This window comes from Balaenoptera acutorostrata, chromosome 9 (genome assembly GCF_949987535.1).
Source record: "Balaenoptera acutorostrata chromosome 9, mBalAcu1.1, whole genome shotgun sequence".
NCBI classification, from domain to species: domain Eukaryota; kingdom Metazoa; phylum Chordata; class Mammalia; order Artiodactyla; family Balaenopteridae; genus Balaenoptera; species Balaenoptera acutorostrata.
Genome location: NC_080072.1, coordinates 68,695,444 through 68,709,152, shown reverse-complemented (window position 1 = coordinate 68,709,152; position 13,709 = coordinate 68,695,444). Strand labels below are relative to the sequence as shown.

At 39.3% G+C, this 13,709-nt stretch overlaps 1 protein-coding gene across 8 annotated transcripts in view; it reads right to left on the bottom strand.

Moving 5' to 3' along the window:
- Positions 1–13,709, bottom strand: part of NAALAD2 (N-acetylated alpha-linked acidic dipeptidase 2) — a 135,164-nt gene that overhangs the window by 27,506 nt on the left and 93,949 nt on the right. For 7 of the 8 annotated variants that reach the window (XM_057552935.1, XM_028168170.2, XM_057552936.1 and 4 more), the window contains 2 exons: positions 12,614–12,706; positions 2,934–5,168 (listed from right to left, as the gene is read on the bottom strand). In XM_057552935.1, the coding sequence (XP_057408918.1) occupies positions 4,976–5,168; positions 12,614–12,706 (286 nt within the window). In that variant the 3' untranslated portion in view covers positions 2,934–4,975. Of the gene's footprint in view, positions 1–2,933; positions 5,169–12,613; positions 12,707–13,709 lie in introns of those variants that run through there. The other variant, XM_007188914.3, reaches the window with a different exon arrangement.

Here is a 13,709-nt window from a genome sequence, read left to right as displayed (position 1 = left end):
CACAGGCTCCAGACGCGCAGGCTCAGCAATTGTGGCTCACGGGCCCAGCTGCTCCGTGGCATGTGGGATCTTCCCAGACCAGGGCTCGAACCCGTGTCCCCTGCATTAGCAGGCAGACTCTCAACCACTGCGCCACCAGGGAAGCCCCTATTATAATACATTTTTAGTACTACAGCTTTGTAATATAGTTTGAAATCAGGAAGTATGATACCACCAGCTTGGTTCTTTTTCCTCAGAACTGCTTTTGCTATTTGGGGTCTTTTGTGGGTCCATACAGATTTGAGGATTGTTTTCTACTGTGAAGAATGCCATTGGTGTTTTGATGGGAATTGTGTTGAATCTATAGATGGCTTTGGGTAGTATGGACATTTTGACAATGTTACTTATTCCGATCCATAAACACAGGCTGTCTTTCCATTTATTACTTTCGTTTTCAGTTTATTTCAGCAATAATCTTTCACTTCCTTGGTTAAACTTATTCCTAAGTATTTTATTGTTTTTGATGTTATTGTGATTGGGATAGTTTTCTTTATTTCCTTTTCAGATGTTTCATTCTTAGCGTATAGAAATGTAATTGATTTCTGTATATTGATTTTTATATCCTGCAATTTTACTGAAATCATTAATTAGTTCCAACATTTTTTTTTTTTTTTGGTTGAGTCTTTGGGATCTTCTATATATGAAATCATATCATCTGCAAATATCCACACTTAGTTCTTCATTCTCTATTTGGATGCCTTTGTTTGTCTTGCCCAATTGCTCTATATTGAGCAATTTAGTACTTCAGTACTTTATTGAATAAGAATGGTGAAAGTGGGCATCCTTGTCTTGTTCCTGATCTTAGAGGAATAGCTTTCAATTTTTATCCATTGAGTATCATGTTAACTGTGGGTTTGTTACATATGGCCTTTATTATATTGTGGTATGTTCCTCTATACCCAGTCTGCCTAGGGTTTTTTAATCATGAAGGGATGTTGTATTTTATCAAATGCTTTTCTGCATCAACTGAGATGATCATGTAATTTTTATCTTTCATTAATGTGATACATTACATTTATTGATTTACATATTGAACCATCTTTGCATCAAAGGGATAAATCCCATTTGGTCATGATGTATAACCCTTTTTGTGTGTTCTTAAATTCAGTTTGCTAAGATTTTGTTGAAAAATTTGCAGCTACATTCATCAGGGATATTAGTCTATTGTTTTCTTAAAGTGTCCTTATCTGGCTTCAGAATCAGGGTAATGCTGGCCTCGTAAAATGACCTTGGAAGTATTTCCTCCTCAGTTTTTTGCAAGAGTTTGAGAAGGACTATTGTTAATTCTCTTTTGAATGTTTGGTAGAATTTGCCAATGAAGCCATCTGGTCCTGAGGTTTTCTGTGTTGGGCTGTTTTTGATTACTGATTCAATCTCTGCTCATTAATGGTCTGTTCAGAATTTCTGTTTGTCCTGATTCAGTCTTGGTAGTTTGTGTTTATAGAAGTTTATGCATTTCTTCTAGGTTATCTCATTGGCATATAATTGTTCATAATAGTCTCATATGGTCTTCTGTATTTCTGTAGTATTTGTATCTCTGTAGTGTCTTTCATTTCTAATTTTGAGTCTTCTCTCTTTTTTTCTTAGTCTGGTTAAAGGTTTGTCAATTTTGTTTATCTTTTGAAGAGCCAGCTTTAATTTTGTTAATTCTGTTTTTTTCCTCCCTGGTCTCTATTCATGTATTTCCACTTTGATCCTCCTGCTTGCTTTTTCTAGTTCCTTGAGGTGTAAAAGTTAGGGGGAGGTTTTTTTGAGATGTTTCTAAATTTCTTAATATATGAATTTATTGCTATAAACTTTCCTCTCAAAACTGCTTTTCCTTCATCCCATAAGATTTGATAGGTTGTATTTCCATTTTCATTTGTTTTAATTTTTAATTTCCTTTTTTTTCCCTCTGACTCATTGTTTAGGAGTGTCTTGTTTACTTTCCACATATTTGTAGATTTTCCAGCTTTCCTCTTATTGTTGATTTCTAGTTTCATAGATTGTTATCTGAAAAGATAGTTGGTGTGATTTCAGTATTCTTATTTGTTGAGATGTGTTGTTTTCATTTCTTCTCATAACATGATTTATACTAGATAATGTTCTGTGTGCACTTGAGAAGTATGTATATTCTGCTGCTTTTGGATATGTCTGTTAAGGTCATTTGTTATACAGTATGGTTAAATTCCAACATTTCTTATTGATTTTATGTCTGGATGATCAGTGGTCATTGCTGGCAGTGGGATATTGAAATCCTCTACTATTATTGCATTATTGTCTATCTCTCCCTTTTGATCTCTTAGAATTTGCTTAATATATTTCAGTGTGCCAATGTTGGGTGTATATATATTTATGATTGTTGTATCTTCTGGATATACTGACCTTTTTATCATTATATAATGACCTTTTGTCTCTTATCATTTTTGGCATTAAGTCTGTTTTGTCTGGCTATACCTGCTTTCTTTTGGTTTCCAGTTGCACGGAATATCCTCATCCACTCACATCTTCACCCTGAGCTTATGTGTATCTTTAGAGCTGAAATTATATAGTTAGGTCTTTTTAATCCATCCAGCTACTCTGTGCCTTTGATTAGTGAATTGAATTCATTTGTATTTAGAGTGATTACTGATATGTAAGGACTTACTACTGCCATCTTATCATTTGTCTTCTGGTTGTTTTGTATCTCCTTTCTTTGCTTTTCCCTCTGTTTCTGTCTACCTTTGTAAAGTGGTGATTTTCCATGGTGATTTGCTCAGTCTCCCTTTTTTTCATGTTTCATGACTACTCTAGATTTTTGCTATGTGGTTACCAAGCGTAAACATTTTAGAGATAAAATAATCCTACAGGAAAAAGACTAAAAAAATAGTTCAAACAAACACACGTTCTGTGTGTTGAACATGTGGTAGTACATATTTATCTAATATCCTGAGTTTATTACAGTGCATACCACACAATCATTGTTCTGTTCAAATGATCAATTGCTGATTAAAGATGATAAAAACAAAATAACTTACCAATTAAAGTAAACAATAAGTTGAAAAGGTTACTATTTTTCTCTAAACCCATATTTCTAACCATACATGCTGTTTTAGCAATAAATATCTTTCTTCTGGGAAGCTGCTGGTAGAAAAAACATAAAAGAGATTTATAAATTTTTGCATTTTGTCCCCTTTAGAAATGATATAATAGAGTTAGATGGAACCTTAACAATCCTTACTCTTGAAGAAACTGATGCCCAAAATTATGTAGTGATTTACTCAGTTGGGACAGTAGAAAACCCAATATTGTCTCTACAAGACAATGCTTTAAGTCAAAAGTTAAAATACAGTTACTCCTCTATCCTAAAATAAAGTCTTACGTTAAGGTAATATAATATGGTAGAAAATTAAATTCATAGATTTGCTAAAACTGTTTTCACAGAAGTCTAATTTAATCTGCTTTATAAATTTATTTATACTTCATGAGTAATATCTTTTATTGCCCTTTAAAGCTTCTTATTGTAGTTAGTGTGCCTGCCTGTGAGGGCTCATTTAATTTTGATTCTCAACTCTTTTTGGCAAAGTAATTGAACGACCAAGCTTTTTGAAGCTTTCATCTCAGATGACCCACAATTCTGAATCATTAGGCTCTGCATGAAAGTTTGCACATGCTGATATACTTCTGTTCAGTAGGAGTCAGAGTATGAAGATTTGTGGCAACTATAGTAGACCTGTGAACAACACAGGTTTCAACTGCATAGGTCCATTTATCTGCAGATTTTTTTCCACTAAATACGTACTACAGCACTACATGATCCATGGTTGGCTGAATCCATGCATGCAGAAGCAAGGATATGGAGAGGCCAACTGTCAAGTTACACATGGATTTTCAACTGCACAGAGGGTCAGCACCCCTAACCCCCATGTTGTTCAAGGGTCAACTATTTTCACCTATCAGATATATATTATTCAGTAGAGTTGAAGTTATCAAAAGTATAGCTATTACTCACTTTTCCTTACCATTTATACTCCATGATGGTTTCACAAGAGAAGGTGTGCTATTCCAGTCTCCTTGCCAGACATTTTTTTCTTGTTAATCAAATTTATTTATAAGGTATCATTGTTACACATTTTAAGTTTACTGTTTGATGAAGTTTGACAACTGTATATTCCTGTGTAACTATCATCCAGATCATGATACAGAAAACTCCCATCATCCCAGAAACTTTCCTCTTTGTAGCAGATTTCCTCCCTGCCTGCCCCTTACTTGACCCGAGCAATCACTGATCTAATTCCTAATACCATAGATTAGTTTTGCTTCTTCATATAAATTGAATCTCATATTAGACATTCTTTTGTGTCTGGCTTCTTTCCCTCAACAATGTCTGCCAATAATATTACATGTATTGGCAGTTATTTCGTTTTTATTGCTGAGTAGTATTCCATTGTGAAAATACCACAATTTATCCATTCATTTATTGATGGGCATTTGCATTATTTGCACATTAAGCTGCGATGAACATGCAGCAGTCTTTTGGTGATCATGTTTTTTGCTTTTCCTTAGTAAATACCTAGAAGTAGAATTTTAGAGCTATAATATAACTATATATTTAACTTTATAAGAAAGGGCCAGACCGTTTTCCGAAGTGGTTGTACTGTTTTACTTTCCGGCCGCCAGTGTGTCTGAAGAGTTCAAGTTCCTTGCCATATTTTATTTTAGGGAATTTTCACTTACTTTATCTCTTTCTCCATATGACTAGAGGTTTTTTGGTTTCTTTTATTGGATTAGCACTTTGATGATGAAGTTATGAATTTTCAAAGAGCCAAAAATCTCTTTGCAGATGAACAAGGTGGAAGTCTAAAGTCAAAACATGACATGAAAAGCAAGACTTTAGCATGCTCTGGCTTCATGTGTTATCAGAAAGAAAGACGGATTTTATCCTCAGACTTTTAATGGCAGCCAGTTGGCTGAGACCTTACTCTAACACCTCTTTCAGAGTCCCTGCTGCTGCTTGAATTGTAAAGGCTGCAATTGAAATGTGTTTCTTTACTTCTTTCCAGGCTGAACGAGGATCGGCTTTATTTTCAATATCAAATAGAGCATCAAAGATGCCAGGAAATGATTGGCCAGCATATTTGTTGTGGCTGCTTGGAGCAAAGATGACGTGCCTAGTAGAAAAAAACAGAGGACAGGTTGAACTGAAGCGCATACATGTATTACATTTTATATGCTTTTTCTTTATCCATTCTGCTGTGTTAGACCGTATCTTACTAAGTATTCTGTGTCTCCTCCTGGCATTTACTTTAGTTACTCCAAAATAAAAACATATATAATTGGTTTGAGATACTTAGTTAATGGTATATTTTCAAGCAAAGAAAGGAGTTGATAAGACGCATCTCGTGAATCATATGTTGCCAACCCATGCAGTTGGAAGTAAGCAGATTCTTTCCTGTAAGTGATGGGCATTAGTTGTCTAACTGCCTAGACATCCACAAACTGACATCCGTGAAGCATGGATAATTTATGGATATGTTTAATAAGAGATTAAAAAAATAATTACCTCTGTATTGCCTTTTTTAGAGATTCAACAAGAATGACAGTTGTTCCCAGTACTCTTCAGACATTAAAAAGCAATAATTAAAGAAGCTTGTATTACAAAAATATCACAAGTGATAAGGATAATAAAGCCCATTCCACAAAGGTAAAATGGCTATATATGGGTTGCCCACAAAGACACTCTTTTTTGATCTAGAAGGAAGGTTTGCAGTTGATTTCCTGCTTCACCTCATAAGTAGCTCAAGAGATCAAGTTACTTCTCTCCCCAGTGTGTGGAATTCTGCCTTCCACAAACGTACATATTTTATTAAACACTCTTATCAGGAATTAGGCCCAACAGTCAAATCCTAGAGCTGCTTCAAGCTGTAAATCTACTGTAGGCCACAATATGGAACTCTATGTAAAGTCACTATATTAATGGTCAAAGAGAAATTTATAATGTAATCATTTAGATTTCCCAAAGTACATCAGGATTTATTGCTCTTGGCTTTTAAATTTTAGTATGGCCTCAAATGGATCTTTCTTATTAAAACAAGTATATGTGCTAAACTGTTTATAAACATTAATATTCTGACATATAAGCTGAGATTAGAGATACAGGTCACAGGTATTCCTTATTATACATGCCGTCTTCTGGAGAATTGTGAAGGGAGAGTATAGTACAATATTATTGATACAGCAATCAAGTAAACCTGATGAAATTGTAAATGGGGTGTTTTCCTAATTTCTTTCTGATCATTAGTGTGTAGAAATGCCATAGGTTCCTGTATATTGATTATGTGTCCTACAGCTTTACTGAATTCATTTATTCTAATAGTTTTTTTGTGGAATCATTAGGATTTTCTACATATAGTACCATTTCATCTGCAATAGTGACAGTTTTACTTCTTCCTGGTTTGGTTGTCTTTGATTGACTTGTCCTAATTGCTGTGGCTAGGACTTCCAGTACTATGTTGAATAAAAGTGGTGAGAGTAGGCATACTTGTCTTGTTCCTGATCTTAAAGGAAATGTTTTGGGTTTTTCACCATTGAGCATGATGGCAGCTGTGGGTCTGTCATATATGGCCTATGTTACGTTGGGATACACTGCCTCTGTATCCAGTTTGTTGAGACTTTTTTTTTTAATTCTCTGTGTGGCACGTGGGATCTTAGTTCCCCAACCAGGGATCGAACCCATGCCCCGTGCAGTAGGAGCACGGAGTCTTAACCACTGGACCACCAGGGAAGTCCTGTTGAGACTTTTTATCGTGAGTGGATGTTGAATTTTGCCAAATGTTTTTTCTCTATTGAGATGATTATATGGTTTTTATTCACTTTGGTTGGGAATTTTTTTCTTTCAGCACTTTGAATACATCATGCCACTCCCTTCTGGCCTGAAAAATTTCTGCTGGAATATCTGCTAATGGTCTCAAGAGGATTCTCTTGTTCATAAGTTGTTTTTCTCTTGCTGCTTTTAAGATTCTCTCCTTATTTCTACCTTCCTTGCCATTTTAATTATAATTTGTCTTAGATGGGTATCTTTTGGTTCATCTTATTTGAAATTGTCTCAGCTTCCTGGATCTGGGTGTCTGTTTCCTTCCCCAGGTTGGGGAAGTTTTCAGCCCCCTTCTCTTTTCTTCTGGGACCTGTATAACACAAATGTTGTTTCACTTGACGTTGTCCCAGAGGTCCCTTAAGCTGTCATCACTTTTAAAAATCGTTTTTGCTTTTCGTTGCTCAGTTTGTGTGAGTTCCACTACCTGTGTTCCAGGTCACTGATTCTTCCGCTTCCTCTAGTCTGCTAGTGAACCACCCTAGTGTATTTTTCAGTTCAGTTATTGTATTCTTTCTTTAACACCATGACTTCTGTTTGGTACTTTCTTATATTTTCTACAAGTTTCTCAAAGTTTTCACTGTGTTCATCCATTCTTCTCTCACATTCAGTAGCATCTTTTATGCCCATTACTTTGAACACTTTATCAGGTAGATTACTTATATTTGTTTAAGGAAGTTTTTTTTCCTGAGGTTTTGTCTTTTTTTTCTCTGTTTGTAACATATTCCCGTGTTTCCCCATTTTGCTTGACTCTCTGGAAGAGGTGCTGTTTCATCTAATGCATAGAAACCAACAGTCTTGATGGAGTAGCCTCATGTGATAAACCTTATGTTCAACCTTTCCCTGGCTCTTGGTTGTCTCTCAAACCTCTGTGATTCTGCAAGCCACCTATTTTTAATAGCTCCCAATAGCTGAGTGTGTGCCAAGACCTGTCAGTGTACCAAAGGGGAATATCTCAGTCAGCGCTTAGATTCCGGATGATTGGAAGCCAGGCCCTCAGGCAGCAGCTTTTAAAGTATGCAAATATATACCATCCTGTGGAACACAAGAGTAGGTCTGGTGGCCACTAGAGCCAGGTCATACGAAGGTGTCCCCTGGGTAGCAGTCAAAACTCGGGGCTCCAGACAAGTGTATAAGCTGCTCTCTGGTATATACTAGCAAGCTGTAGCAAAGCAGAGGGAGAACGTAAAGATGGCGTTCCCCGGCCCGTGTTCCCTGAGAGGAGCTCCACGGGCCTCCAGATGTGTGCCAAGCCTGAAGGCTGCCGCTCAGGCTGAAGCCCCAGGACAGGCAGATAGGCCTCTTCTACGGAAAGGTGGGGGTGGGGGTGGGGTTTCCGCCTGCTCTCTGTGCAGTGACCTGGAGGGGGCAGCCTCCCAAGCACTGACTCTCAGATCGTTGTAACCCCGTGGGACCCAGGAAAGCAATCCCACCTGGCCACCAGAGGCAGGGGATGAAGGGGTGTCCCCTGGGCAGCAGCCGCAAAAGCTGAGGCATCAGACGTGTAAGAGTTCCCCTGAGAGATGCTGGTTCTCTGGCGCGTGGCCAAGGGAGAGCGTGAAGACAGCACCTGCCCTCCTAGCTCTCCGGTACAGTTTACAGTCAGCCCTTAGATGGGTAATGTGTTTAATCAGAGTCCTGCCTCTCGGCCTGCAGCTGTGATTCTAAGCTTACAGCCTTCTTTCCCTGGAAGACAGCCCTTGGTTCTGCTGCCTCTCTCTTGCTGTGCCTGACAGTGGTAGGCGTTTCAGATCTATTCCTATGACACCTGCAAACATAATCCCCTCTGGTCACCAGAGCCAGGCAATATAGAGGTATCCCCGGCAGCAGCTTCAAAAATCAGGGTGCCAGAAGAGGGTATAAGCTCCCTTCTGAGAGACAAGGTCAAGCTGGAGTGAGGCCGAGGCAGAGCGCAAAGACTGCTTCTACCAGCCTCCATTCCCCGAGAGCACTCCGTAGGCTTTTAGAAGTGCGCCGGAACAAAAGCCGTCTCCTCAGGCCAAAGCTCCTGGACAAGCAAATGAGCCTCTTTCTCAGAAAGACGCGGGGGGTGTTTTTAGTCTGCTCCCTGGGCAGTACCTTGGGGATGGTAGTCTGCCAAGAACTGTCTCTCCAGTTGTTACAGCCTCATGGGATCCAGGAATGCAAGCCCTCCCACCCCCGACCCTGAGCCAAGCAATCAAGGAGTGTCTCCTGGCGACAGCTACAAAAACCAGGACACCAGATGCAAAAGGCAGAGTACCAGCTGCAAATAAAAGCTCCCCTCCAGAGATACCGGTGCTCTGGAGATCAGCAGAGGGAATGCATGAAGATCCTCACCTTCAGGGAAGAGGAGGGAAAGAAAGATAGTGCCCGCGAGCTTTAGCAAGGCAGAGGAAGAGCGGAAATCGACACCCACCGGCCCCCATCTCGGAGAGTATCCAAACAGGCCCCTGCCCCTCCAGCCGGCGCTCTAAGATCAACAAATGAATCTCTTTCACATAAAATCTGGGTGCTTTTAAGGACTGCCTCTGTGCTGGGCCCTGTGGCAGATGAGTTCCAGCGAGTCCTTTCAGCCTGAGCAGTTTCTCAGTTCTGTACATCCCTTTGGTCTTAGGGATGCAGCAGCTTTGTTGGTTCTCAAAGCCAGATATTTGGGAGGCTTGCCTCTCAGGCACAGGTCCTAGAAGTTGAGGTGGCTGATTTGGGTACAAACCCTTTGCTGTGGGCTGCTGCCCCAGGAGTGGGCTTTGTGGCAAGATTGGGCTTCAGCCTCACCTACCCACATCCACGGGGCCTTTTTCTCCTTTGCCTGATGCGAAGGAGTTGCTCAGCTAATTTTCAGGTCTTTTTCAGAAGAAACTGTCCCATCTGTAGCTATAGATTTGGTATGTCTGGGAGAGGTGAGTTCAGTATCTTCCTACATTGTCATCTTGAACCACCTCTCCCTGGCTTTAGAATATAGTCTTCATGTTCAATTAATAGTTCCAAAATATGTGTTTACCCTTTGACCTTGAAATCTCAGGTACTGATTATAGAGATATTAAAACAAATATTCAAGTAGGGCTCAGGGACATTTTATAGCAGTACTTTTCATAATACTAAATAATTGAGGGGCAAAATCTAATTAAAAACTCAATAAGGACTAAAAAATTACACATGAAAGCCATACAGTGGAACACTATGCAGCAGATGAGAAGAGGTAAAATTATATATATTGGGCTTCCCTGGTGGCACAGTGGTTAAGAATCCACCTGCCAATGCAGGGGACACAGGTTTGAGCCCAGGTCCGGGAAGATCCCACATGCTGTGGAGTAACTAAGCCTGTGCACCACAACTACTGAGCCTGCGCTCTAGAGCCTGTGAGCCACAACTACTGAGCCCGTGAGCCACAGCTACTGAAGCCGGCACGCCTAGAGCCTGTGCTCCACAAGAAACCCACTCACCGCAACAAAGAGTAGCCCCCGCTCGCTGCAACTAGAGAAAAGCCCATGTGCAGCAACGAAGACCCAACACAGCCAAAAGAATAAATAAGTAAAAAATAAATAAAGTTATATATATTGACATAGATCTCTAAGATAAATTTTTACCAAAAGCAGTTGCAAAGTGATATATGGTCCCATTTATGTAAACAGAAATGAATAAATAATAAATAACTATACATGTGTACATAACTGCATTCAAAATTTAACATCAAACTCATCACTGATTTTCCCTGAAGGAAATAATAGAAATGTCCGGGTGTTAGCACTGTCCCTTTTTATTCTATATAATTGTACAGAGCCTGAATTTGAAAAGGAGATGTTTTGCTTATAAATCATATAAATTAAAAAATAAGGACTTCCCTGGTGGTCCAGTGGTTAAGAATCCATCTTCCAATGCAGGGGACGCCGGTTCGATCCCTGGTCGGGGAACTAAGATCCCACATGCTGCGGGGCAACTAAGCCCGTGCCTCAACTACTGAGCCCGTGGGCCACAACTACAGAGCCCGTGAGCTCTGCAGCCCACGCGCCATAAGTAGAGAGAAGCCGACGCACTGCAACGAAGAGCCTGTGCACTGCAACAAAAGATCCCACGTGCTGCAACTAAGACCCAATGCATCCAAAAAAATAATTTTTTTTTAAAATACCTTTAAAAAACAAAGAAATAAATATATAAAGATGGACTAATGATAGGCAAGAGAGGATTAATGTGTAGATTGGCTTTCAACCTTTGATTTGATTTATGTAAATACTTAACTGATGGCTGCTATTTCATTTGTATTGATAAACATTTATCTTTACATTATGTAAGCTATTATAAAAATAGCAGCCATTTACTGAGTATACCCCTCTCTGAGCTAAATCTTCTGCATGCCTTAAATCCACAAACCTATGGGGTAAAAGCACTGTAATCTCCATCTACAGCTGAGGAACCTGAGTCTTAGAGAAGTAAATTTGCCCAGGTCACACTTAGTATTTGGCAGAGCTGGGCTCTAAATGCCTGGGCTTGTAATCAGTTAAATTATTACTAATATTTATAAGAAAGGTAACATAGATATATCTTTTGTATATGTTATTTGATGATAAACAGCCTTGTAAAATAGCAATTATCACCATCCTAATTCAGATGAGCAAACCCTAGATATGACTTGCTCTAAGTCACACATGTGCAAGTGAACTAGAACACAGATTTTCTGACTCTAAATGCTAGGACCTTTCTAATTTTTACCAAGAAACCATGGCTTAAAATGTACCTCAAAAAACTGGAGGCTATCCAAAAGCAGCCAAGATACTGAAAGAAAACCTGAGATAGAGATAAAAAAAAAAAAAGCAAGTGCTTCCCTGGTGGTGCGGTGGTTGAGAGTCTGCCTGCCAATGCAGGGGATGCGGGTTCGAGCCCTGGTCTGGGAGGATCCCACATGCCGCGGAGCAAATGGGCCCGTGAGCCACAACTACTGAGCCTGCGTGTCGGGAGCCTGTGCTCCGCAACGAGAGAGGCCGCGACGGTGAGAGGCCCGTGCACCGCAATGAAGAGTGGCCCCCGCTTGCCTCAACTAGAGAGAGCCCTCGCACAGAAGCGAAGACCCAACACAGCCAAAAATAAAAATAATAAATAAATAAATAAATTTAAAAAAACAAAAAACAACAACAATAAAAACGCGTTAATGGATATTAATATTAAAAAAAAAAAAGCACGATATTTCTTTAGGGGAAACTATGGCATCCATCTTCAAAAACCTGAAATGTTATATGGAAATAGATCTAGAGTAATTCTTTTTGACTTTGGAGAGCAGAACAGGGTCAGAGGGAGAAAATTACAGGGAAATATATCTTTATGAAGAAAACTTTCTATTAAGTAGACCTTTCCTAAAACAGAACGAACTTCCTCATGTGGTAGTAAGCTTCCATTCACTGGAAGATTCAAACAGTGGCTGGATAACTACTTTTCTGAGATCCTACAGAAAAGATTCATGTAGAAAATTGAACTACATGAGCTCTAAGATCCCCTTTAAGATTCTGTGTCTTTTCGATTTTGTTACAAGAGTTCTTTTTCAACTATCATCTGCCATTTACATCTGCAGCAAAGCAATACACAATATGAAATTAACTTTTCTGATAGTACAAATTATACTGTTATGCATGACCTCACCCATATTTCCTTCAGTATACATATCCACTTTCCACTTGTCTGATAGCAGGAGTGTGAAGCAGACCTTGGGTATGCTGGTTTTGGTCACAGTGACATATTTGGTGTCCTTTAGTGGAACAGCTGTTGCCTCCTTACCTATAGAATGGCCTCCCTGGTAAACCAAGGGGATCGATGAATGCTCTTTCCAGGAACATCAGTTGGTCATTCATAATTCTCACTGCAGTGGGGCTTTGAGAATAAGAAATAGATAATTAAAACCCTTACCATGCAACCACATTTTAAAATATTAAATAAGGATAAGGCATGAGGAAATAACCTTCTAAACTCATAAATTTTTTTAAAGAAAATGCATATAAAACACACAGTAAGGCTCATATGGTAAGCTACATATAACAGCAGGGGCATCTTTCTATTATTTATAATAAGCAGAGAGACTGATTGGGAAATGGCTTGTTTTGTTTTTCAAGATCACAGACCAGAAAGAAGTGAAAGACATTTTTAATTCTTTGTAGGAGGAGAGCCAGGCCTCCTGCAAAGGTAGGCAGGGTGGACTGCCAAGTTGTTCTTGATAAACCAGTTAATTCTACTGTGGAAGAAAGGAGCAGAGTAAAGGCTAAACAAGACAGAATGAAGGGAAGTTGCAGGAGTCTGCAAGGAGGGAGACAGCTGCTCCTAGTGGGCAGGGAGTCCCCTCCACACTTGGAATCTGCCAGCTCTCTTTTGGGGTGCTGCATAAGTTCCCTAGGCTGTCCTATAACCCCAGGGAGAGAGAAGCCCCTCACAGTGACTGATACAGCTTTCTGCCCGGATGGGAGGTGGGAAATCTTATTCTGATAAATCTGAAAAAAATTAAGAAATGTGACATGGAGTGTAAGGTGGAACAAATTATGCTTGTTAAATAATGCTTTGAGTATAACTTAAATTATTTTTCAACCTAACAACGGCACGAGGTTAAATGAAATGCAAAAAAAAGTATTAGTAAAGAAAGAATTTCTACACTGTTCACAGGAATATTGTGACTGTAGTAAAATATGCCACAAATGCACTTAAACCCATAGAATTATGAATTACCAGAAATAGTCAGAATTCTTATCATGCAAACTCCTAAAGACATGTCTCCTTGGCCCTTGCCATGGGATGAGTTTTTAGTCTATCATTCCACAGCTATGTTCCTCAAACTTTAATGTGAATACAAACTACCTGGAGAGTCTTGTTAAAGTGCAGAACTCTA